This window comes from Camelina sativa, chromosome 13, assembly GCF_000633955.1.
Source record: "Camelina sativa cultivar DH55 chromosome 13, Cs, whole genome shotgun sequence".
NCBI classification, from domain to species: Eukaryota; Viridiplantae; Streptophyta; class Magnoliopsida; order Brassicales; family Brassicaceae; genus Camelina; species Camelina sativa.
The window spans coordinates 19,469,035-19,479,201 of NC_025697.1; the positions used below are offsets into that span (position 1 = coordinate 19,469,035).

The following is a 10,167-nucleotide window of genomic DNA, read 5'->3' on the forward strand; positions in this document are numbered from 1 at the left end:
TTCATCGATCTCTTACTTCAACGAGATGGTCGATAAGGGTTTTGTTCCTAGATCGAATTGCTTCAACAATCTCTTAACTTTTGTTGTTGGGTCGTCTTCTTCTTTTAATCAATGGTGGTGTTTCTTCAACGAGAGCAAAAGCAAAGTTGATTTGGATGTGTATAGTTTTGGGATTGTGATCAAAGGTTGTTGTGAAGCTGGTGAGATTGAGAAAAGTTTTGATCTTTTGGTTGAATTGAGAGAGTTTGGGTTTTCTCCAAACGTTGTTATCTACACTACTTTGATTGATGGGTGTTGCAAGAAAGGTGAGATTGACAAGGCGAAAGATTTGTTTTTTGAAATGGGGGAACTTGGATTAGTGCCTAATGAGCGTACTTACACGGTTTTGATTCATGGGTTATTCAAAAACGGGGTTAAGAAACAAGGGTTTGAGATGTATGAGAAGATGCAGGGAGATGGAGTTTTACCTAATCTTTATACTTATAACTGTGTGATGAATCAGCTTTGTAAAGACGGAAGAACGAAAGATGCGTTTAAAGTGTTCGACGAAATTCGTGAGAGAGGGGTTTCGTGTAACATTGTTACTTATAATACTTTGATTGGTGGGTTGTGTAGAGAGATGAAGGCTAGTGAGGCAGATAAGGTTATGGATCAAATGAAGAGTGATGGAATCAACCCGAATCTGATTACTTATAACACTTTGATTGATGGGTTTTGTGGTGTGGGGAAATTGGGGAAGGCGTTGAGTTTATGCAGAGATTTGAAGTCAAGGGGTTTGTCTCTGTCTCTGGTCACGTATAACATTCTAGTTTCCGGGTTCTGTAAGAAAGGAGATACTTCAGGAGCAGCTAAGATTGTTAAGGAGATGGAAGAAAGAGGGATTAAGCCGTCGAAAGTAACATACACAATTCTTATCGACACATTTGCTCGTTCAGACAACATGGAGAAAGCTATTCAGCTTCGATCATCAATGGAGGAACTAGGATTAGTTCCGGATGTTCATACCTATAGCGTATTGATTCATGGGTTTTGCATTAAAGGTCAAATGAATGAAGCATCGAGGCTTTTTAAGTCGATGGTTGAGAAGAAGTTAGAACCGAATGAAGTGATATACAATACAATGATTCTTGGGTATTGCAAGGAAGGTAGTTCTTATAGAGCATTGAGGTTGTTCAAGGAGATGGAAGAGAAAGAGTTGGCTCCGAATGTTGCTAGCTATAGATATCTAATTGAGGTTCTTTGTAAAGAAAGAAAATCGAAAGAAGCTGAGTATTTGGTTGAGAAGATGATTGGTTCAGGGATTGATCCATCTACTTCAATCTGTAATTTGATCTCTGAAGCCAAAAAATGATTTTGAAGAGATTTATGACTTTTTGATATTTGCTATTCTCACGTAGCATAGACAGAGAGGAACTAAACACTTAAAAAAACAATTCACTAAACAGTACAAACGCACCCAATAACTTGGTAGATTAAGGTTAATGTATTCATGGATCTCGTTTTGTGCAGACGACGAGCCAGCTTCCGTGTGCACATCAACTATTTTGAAGACGTCCGTGTGCACATCAACTATTCTTCTGACTATAGCAACGCGATTGACATCCACACCAACCCGAGCCTTGCGAAAGTCCTTGTACCTAATGTAGAAAATTGCATCATAGGCGTCCAAGTCCCATATTAAAGGGCTCCAGGTTTCGTGTAATCTCCATAGCCACTTCAAGAATCTTCAAACTGGTCATACCATGTGAGACATGGTTCCTGAAAGATGTGGTAACTGCAAGTTCCAAATACAGTTGAATCCATCCATTTTCTTGAACCTCTGATTTGTTCAGCTGCCAAACAAAAACGAAACATATATCACTTACTACTAGTTGTTGATCATAAGAAGCATAAGAGAAAGCGTGGTCTTAAAAATCATAAGAGAAAGTGATATATGCATGTCAAGGCTTTATTTTTAAGACCACGCTTGAAAAGGCTTGAAAAGTTATGCAATTAGTCGAAGCAGCAGAACACGTGGACGATTCTAAAACAACGGGTTGTGGAGGAACAGCGGGCTATATAGGAAATTGTTATAAACCGAACTCGATTTCACACCAATTTGCTCTCTTCGATTGTTGCAAGATAAGTAAAACAGAACTTAAGAACACAGAGATTTACGAGTTCCCTCTGTTGCAAATCGCAACGTTGAGGTACGTATCGGTGAGGTATTGCTCCTCACAAGCCGAATCCACTATTCAATGTATCGATTACAATAGTGCTCTTCAATGGAGAACCCTCTCACCAACTCTCTCTCTCTCTAAGAAGACGAAGAAGAAGCTAAGAACAAGAAGAATCACTCTCTCTAATCTCTCTCTAACTCTCACTCTAACTCTCACCAAGAAACCCAGAATTGAGAACTAGAATCAGTTACAGATTACGATCACACGAAGAAGACAACTCGTAACTTTGCATCTCACACACACACCCCTTCTAGAAGATTCGATTCTGAACCTCTTATTTATCCCAAGTACGAAACGCACCGTCTTAGCTTCTTGTCACGTGCACCCACGTGAGCTTTGAATCTTAGAGGAACTTCAAACCCTCTGTTCCCGTTAGTGTGTTTGCTATACTTAATAGTCCTTGCTTTTGTTTCTTCTTCTTAAGACTTGACTTCTCCAAGCTGAGTTAAAAGTCTCAAGGTTGAATCATACTTTAACAGAAATGTGTGTTGTGTGGATCAGGAAGCTGCATCAGATCACATCAGATGCTCGGGTTGCTTACATGGGATACGTGAGCTAACGTGACAGAACTTGAATGGATGAATGACGAGTTAAGAAGTTGCCAACTTAGTGAGGAAGCAAAAAGGCAAAGTCGTAGCTAGTTGTACAGATTCAAGAAATTTTTTCTACAACAAATTAGGAAAATGATAAGCTTGAGGAGAAAGCAGTTTCCTAATCTGTTGATACTTGGAAATTCGTGTTCTATGGTTTCTCAAGTCGTGTATAAATATTTTAGCAGTAGACTATGAGCTAATTTGATCACTTTAGAATATTTTGAAACCACAAAAATAAGGCTTAGAAGGTGTGTTCCCAGTTCTGGGAAGTGATTGAGTGCGCAGAGAATTGTTCTCATCTCTTAGATCTACATGAGTGCATGTTTAGATAGAAAAGAGATAAGCTTGTATTCGAATATTAGTCGGGGTCAATCATATTGGGAGGAATATGTTGAGTAAGGGCCAAGACAAAATTGTATCCTTGTAAAAAATAAATATTGTTAGTAAGATCGAATAAATTTTGTTAATAAAATCGAATAAAAAAGCGTTGGCTTGGCGCATTCCAAATGTATACAAAGTCAACTTGAGCTCATGAAGTGATGGATCATCAAAAGGTACCATGGAACGAATGAGCCTCAAAGTGCTGCTGTAAACCTGGACCAGGAAAAGGATCAGCCTTGAATCAATGAATTGAATTCTGGCACTCAATCTTATTGCATAGCAATATGACTCAAAACATCTTTGATTCCAGCACAAAATGGAGACAACTAAGCTTTACCAAATCACTTGGCTTTAAAGTATGAGTTGCATTAATGTAGATGGCAGACTGGCTGTATAACTCACTGGGAGGCATGTCTTTGCCATAGCCTGATCCCCCAGTTCTAAGCGTGTCTTCTACTAATCCATAAACAGGATTTTGGCCGGAAATTTGGTCCGCAGGAACAACGCAGTTACGCAGACAATGAGTTAAAAGTAAACAACGCAGTTACACAAAAATGTATTTTGGGATGGCAAAATATTCACAATTACAAACACAAAAGAGTAGTCCATCAGTGGGGAATGGACTAAAAGTTGAGTACGATGATCCGAAGCTTTTATTCATATGTTCGTGATGTCTCGGTAGTTGATGCCGATAGTCAGAAAATTATTGGTGTAATAGCCTAATAGGTGCCAATGAAGTCATATATGATATATATCGGTTGGGATTATGTGAGACAAAATTATTTCTATGTAACTAAAAACTAATTGGGGGAGAACTATAATGTTTCTTGGTCTTGTAAAAATTTATGAAGAGTAGTAATAAAAATATAAAATATGCAAATTAAAAGCAAATAAAGTAAAGAATATATTATTTTCCAATAACTTCTGATCTGTTACCGTCAGGTTAACAAAAATTACTTATTTAAATTTTTTAAAAGAAGGGATTGTAAACCATATATATATTTTACCTCTAAAACCATGCATTGTTTATCTTGTGATAACTTATTATTAGCGAGAAAATAAAATACATAATAACTTTGTGGATTTTTTTCTTAACAAAGTATTCATATAAAATTTAAAAAAAAAAACAAAAATGTTTTCTAATAACTTTTCTCACGTAACATTTGATTTTGGTCAGGTAAAAAAAATACTTATTCAGAATTTAAAAACAAGGGATGGTAAATTATTATTTTTTCACTGAAACCTGTTTTTTATCTTGTGATATATTATTGTTAGCCAGATTAATGATTTAATGTAAACAAAATAAAATAGAAACACGTAAGAAATTTATTCATCTTTTTTTTTTCCTTAACAATAATCATCCTTTCATTAGTTCTAATATATACGCACCACATCGTCCAAAACCTTGTCCCAAAAATTCTTCAAAGATGATATTACTGAAGCCTCACGACGACATCTATTGGCTTTTGTACATCCTCGAGTATATGGATTCGCTGGTATACGCAAACGACATGCAGGTGATGGAAATCTTGAATTACATCCATTACCTAAATCTCTTCGCCATGGATATTTAAGTCTTTTCGCTTCAATGCTACTTATAAACTGTCACACGCATGCTACAATCAAAATTGTCACAAACATAAATTCTTTTGCTTTGATCATATTTTTATTGTTTAGATTGTTTTTTTTTTATTGGTCTAAAGATTGGAGAACTCGTTTCTTATAGAGTGCAAGAGATAAGTTATAGTTCCACTAACTTTAATGCAGAACTTCAATATTGTTTTGGCTGTTATCAGTTCAGATTCTTTTATTAAATTAAATCATAAACAAAATTTTGGTGTATTTTGTTTCAGTTTTGACTTTTAAAATAAACGGTGGACGATTAGTTTATGCTTCTTCTTTTTTAAAAAAAATTTCGGTTATGGTATAAAAGACTACAAAATAAATTGGAGACAGTTTCCTTATATATATATATATATATAACTCCCTCTTTTCTAATTGATCTTATTTTCAGATTTTTCACACATAATAAAAAAACATATCAAAACTTGATTATAATGTCATGCTTTTTGTAATTTTCAAATTTCTATAACTCTAAACCAATAATATTTAATTATTTTTTTTGAAATTTACAAATCATCATCAATAACTATTAAAAAGTGTATTGATAATTTTAAAATAACAGTTGTCAAATAAATAAATAAATAAATAACATGTATTTTATTTTTTTTTCTAGAAGTGGGATCAATAAGGAACAAAGAGAGTGTATATTTTTTGGCCAGCTTCTCGATGCTCTGGCAGTTCTCAAGTTCTATTATAAATGAGAGAAACCACAAAATCTATGATGACATTTGATTGATATAGGGTCTGAATGGTGACTGCGGTCGGGGCGGCCAAATCCGTCAGCAGTTTAGACCGCTCCAAAAATAGAGCGGTCAGCAGACCGCTGCAGACCCACTCTATTTGTACACAAAAATGGTCCACAGTTGGTCCGCAGCGGTTTTCTTTCTATTATCTTTAGACCGCATCACTGCGATGGATTTGTCCGCCTTGACCGCTGCAATCATTCACACCCATAATGTTTCAAAAAATGTTGGCATCTACTGGAAAATGAAAGAATCAATTTTGAAGTAGTGGTTCATAAAAAAGTATATTCCAATAAGCATACAAGAAAACATGATTTTAGTGATGGCATAATTCGTCAGTAAATTCTTGCAACTAAGTTATGACAACGTTTTTGCGATGACTGAAGAATCGTTGTTACTAGCTAGTCACAAATAAATAGTTGTCGTAATATCATCCCGACTAATGTGATTTGTGACTTTCTAGAAACGTCGCTAAATAGATGCAACGAAGGCGTTGCAAATTCATCATTTTGTATTTACATAAAGTGGATGAACTACCCCTTTCACCTCCTGATCCCACCCCATAGCCCGAGCGGAGGAGGCCTAGCTAATTAGACGCAACGAAGGCGTTGCAACGTCGATAAAAGTAAAGACTTCACTCACACATAAATAGTAGAACAAGCCACAAAACTCAATAGTATGATCCATTACTAGTCTTAAAGCCCATATAATTAAGGTTCTAAGTGAGATAAGTTCCATATATATGTGTGTTTAATGACTCTAAGAAATGTAACTTTGAGAGTTGTCTCAAAACAACTTTCCTCTTCAATCTTACGAAATAGCAAATTTAAATCATTTACTCTTGGTGATAATCACTCCTTTAGTTTCTATGAACAATAAAGCTCCTAATGAGCTATCTTATATCTCTAGCTTAATAAGCTCTTAAGAGCACAAATCTTCTTGTTTTGAGATTATCTTCAATAAGGACGCTGTGTGGAACCTAATATTTTTCAACGACACATTAAATTAGAAGGTTACTTTCTAAATCTAAAGAAACATGTTTACAAATATGAGACTAATTATAAACGATCGAGTTCATGGAATACACAAATTATATTTGAGAATACGAGTCAATTATATCTGAGAATTTGAGTCAACTTGGGAGCAGTTGCATTCTCACTCCGCTTTGGTGCTATTTTATTTTGCGACAGTTTTTTAACGACGGCCTATAATGGTCGCTAAGTAGTCGTAAAATTCTTATTTGCAACTACTTAGCGACCATTATAGGAGTCGCAAATGACGTGTTTTCTTGTAGTGGTGGTTTAAGGAAGCGGTACCTTGGTACTCGTTTATAACTTGGCTTGCAATGCTTGGACGACTCCCTACAAAGGACAAACTTAGAAGCTGGGGTATGACCGTCCCTGCTGAGTGTGTACTCTGTTCAGTTGCCATTGAAACTTATGCCCATCTCTTCAACTGTACCTACTTTTCTGCAGTTGGGGAAGCATTCACAGCCAGAATCTGGCCCTTTCCTCCTTTGGATCTACTCTCCATCTCCTTTTGGATTTTGCAGGCCAGGGCTCATCCATCAAACCAAGCAGAAGTTCTATTACCAAGCAAACAGTTTGTTAATCATATTTGGCGGGAACACAATGCCAGGATATTTGTTATCCCATCGCCTTTCTCAGAAATTCAAGCAGCTATTGATTGCGTTCTTTCCCTCCCTGCTCCCTCTTCTAGCTCCCTTTCTCTTCTTGCTTTTTACTTTGGCTGTATTCTCTTTCCCTTTTAGTTTCCCTTTTTCAAATAAGATGTCTTAAGGAACATTATACATAAAAAATCAAAAGAATGGTATAAAATTTAACATTTTACCAAAAAAATTTTGAGTCAATTATGTTTCACTATTTTTGCTTTATTTTGATGGGGACAAACAAATCTCATACTGTAGTAGTTTTCATTGTACGTCTATCGAATTCATAATTATATTTGTTTCTGTTTTGAAATAAATCAAAATAGTATTGGTTAGATTTGATTAGATTTATTTCTTAGGTCAGATTCAGGATATTAGATACGTAGAAATAAGGCTATAGTTGGTTACGCAATATCATCTATAGTGAAAAAACCTTAACTTTATTGTTGTTATTTGTTAATTAAGTAGCATCATTGCATCTATTGTCATAATATGAGATCCTTATAGAAGGCCATTAAAAAAAAAAACAGATCTAATGGAAATGGTTGAGAGCAGAAGATGGATATAAACACATTATCCATTATTTTAAAATTAGGGAATACAAACACATTATACAATCTAGAGATCGATAACCTTCAAGAAAAGCACATCACACACAAGAGTAAGAGTCTACCATTTTATTCTCACATACACGACACTTATTGAAAACATAAAAACCAACACTTTAAATGATGACCAGTTGACCACCTCCTTCACCGTACGTGGTATTTCCATGGATATAGTACTTGTCTAGACAGTTTCAACTGCATCTATGGAGCTTTTGGTGCAGATTGTAGAACATGCATTGGCACATTTTTCAACAGCTCCATTTACGATTTCACTGGCATCTAGTCGTCGAAACAAAATTTGACATATTATTTTTTTGTTAATTATTAAGAACTGATAAAAAAATGAAAATGAGTTCAGGGAATTTGTTTTACCGGAATTTTGGAGAGTGGTTAACGCACGGCAAACAGAAGATACACATCCAACTTTGCAGTATTCTTCAACAATATCACCTTGAGACAAAAATTCAAAACACATTACAAAAAATGAAATAAAATACGTAATAAAGCACAATAATATTCAATTTACCTGTGTTTTCGAGAGTGTCATTAGTATATCCGTTAGGACATGTCGACACACTAACGATTTTGCAGCCACTAAGACTTGCACAAACTTGCCTAGGACCTCCGGATAAGCGGCAAACATTATAGATATTTCTAGCACTGGTGGACGGACAGCAGCTCTTTGCGTCAACTTGAATATGTGCCATGAACAGACTCAACACAAGCACACTTACAACCAAAGTTTTTCCTTCCATCTTCGGATACTTGATTAGTTGTTTGATCAGAAAATGTTTGTGTTAAGTAGTTGTAAGTTTGTATTGATGAAATGGTGATGAAACAAGGGTCACTTAAATACTAGTTGGTCGAGAATTTGCAACCAATAGACAATGTACACATGCTGGTGGACCACCCTTAACTCAATACCTTTCAGGCTTTCACCTTCGAGAATCTACATTCTTCCCTTAGCTTCTTTTTTTCTTCTTTTTTTTTCCTGTTCGTTTTGCAAAGCAGAAAAGAAAAGTTTCATATTTGAATTAGGCTACTTAATTAATAGTTTAACTAGGTACTAACTTACGGTTATCCGCAGGCTGAACTTTTTTTTTTATAAAAAATTGTAATAATTTATTTTGTTATTATGTTATTTATTAATTTTTAAAATCTAAGATACAGTCAAGTTTTGGTAGATTTTTGATAAAAAATTTAATTCGTTCTGGTAAAAAATATTGTTAAAATTTGTAGTTGTAGATTTTATTAAATTAGATTTTTAAAATCTTATTTGTTAAATTTTTAATAATAATTTTTTTAAGTACGAATTTAGTTTAGATTCGAATATATTTTATTTTCTTTTGTAGATTTTATTTAATTTTGTAGATTTAATTTAATTTGATCTGTTTACAACTTTTTTGTTTATTAATACTCAATGAAGATGAATTAATTAATTAAAATTTTCTAATAGCAAATGAATGTAATTTTTTACACATTTTAAAGTTAGTTTCATGTTTGTACTTTCGGATTAATATAGTAGGATATTCATTATTAGTTTTGCTGGTTATATATATTTTTGTACGATCTTATCATATTATCCAATAATTTAATTTGGTCAATCATTACACTAACTCTCTTGTGGTTGTGTTGGGACCAAAAGTTTCTTCATGTAAGGTCTTTTGTTTAGAAGTGGAAAACGTACGTGGTCTTGAGTTTTGGTGACTAATGTAATTTTTTTTTTCTTCTTTCTTTTAGTTGCAATGATTTTTTTAAAGTATTTTCTTTTAGTTGGGAGTTCGTTACAAACGTGTTTTGTGTTACTTCATATTTAATTTTAACCAATTCTACTGCTCTGAGTTTCAATTTGAATATACAGTAGAACACTATTGAAAACTGAAATAATGAATCTCTTTTCTTTTTTTTATGTGGATTGAATTTTTATTGTTCAAGTTATTTTGTTTTTCATCGAGGAAAACAGAATATAAAGTATTTTGTAATGGAATTGTTTGTTTTTGAATTTTACCAAGTGATGATGAGCGATTCATTATTTTTATACAATATATTAAATTAGAAGTTCCAAACAATGAAACACAAAACAAACAAAAAAGCGTTGAGCACGTACGATGTCTGTCGTCTAGCTTGCTACTAAAGAAGAGAGGCATGACAGAAAATAAGCGAAGCAAGTAGACTAAATAAATGATAGAGACGTATAGTAGTCTAGTAGACAAGCAACGCAATATGCATATAGTGGCCTCACAGTTACAAATTAAAGGTTTGAAAATTGTGGAATTGAAACGAATTGACTTTTTTTTTTTTTTTTTTATCCTTGCACTTTCATTTTCGATA

At 34.1% G+C, this 10,167-nt stretch overlaps 2 protein-coding genes across 2 annotated transcripts; one reads left to right on the forward strand and one right to left on the reverse strand.

The window, feature by feature from the left end:
• On the forward strand, window positions 8-1,379 carry LOC104737170 (pentatricopeptide repeat-containing protein At4g11690-like; the record flags this gene model as incomplete). The annotated part of the gene is made up of 1 exon (XM_019234597.1): window positions 8-1,379. A coding segment is annotated over one exon (1,344 nt), but the record flags the coding sequence as incomplete, so codon positions are not given.
• On the reverse strand, window positions 7,788-8,653 carry LOC104737171 (probable thionin-2.4). The gene is made up of 3 exons (XM_010457283.2): window positions 8,363-8,653; window positions 8,209-8,286; window positions 7,788-8,115 (listed from the first exon to the last, which is right to left on the reverse strand). The coding sequence occupies exons 1-3, from the start codon at window positions 8,589-8,591 to the stop codon at window positions 8,018-8,020; spliced, it is 405 nt and encodes a 134-aa protein (XP_010455585.1). The 5' UTR covers window positions 8,592-8,653; the 3' UTR covers window positions 7,788-8,017.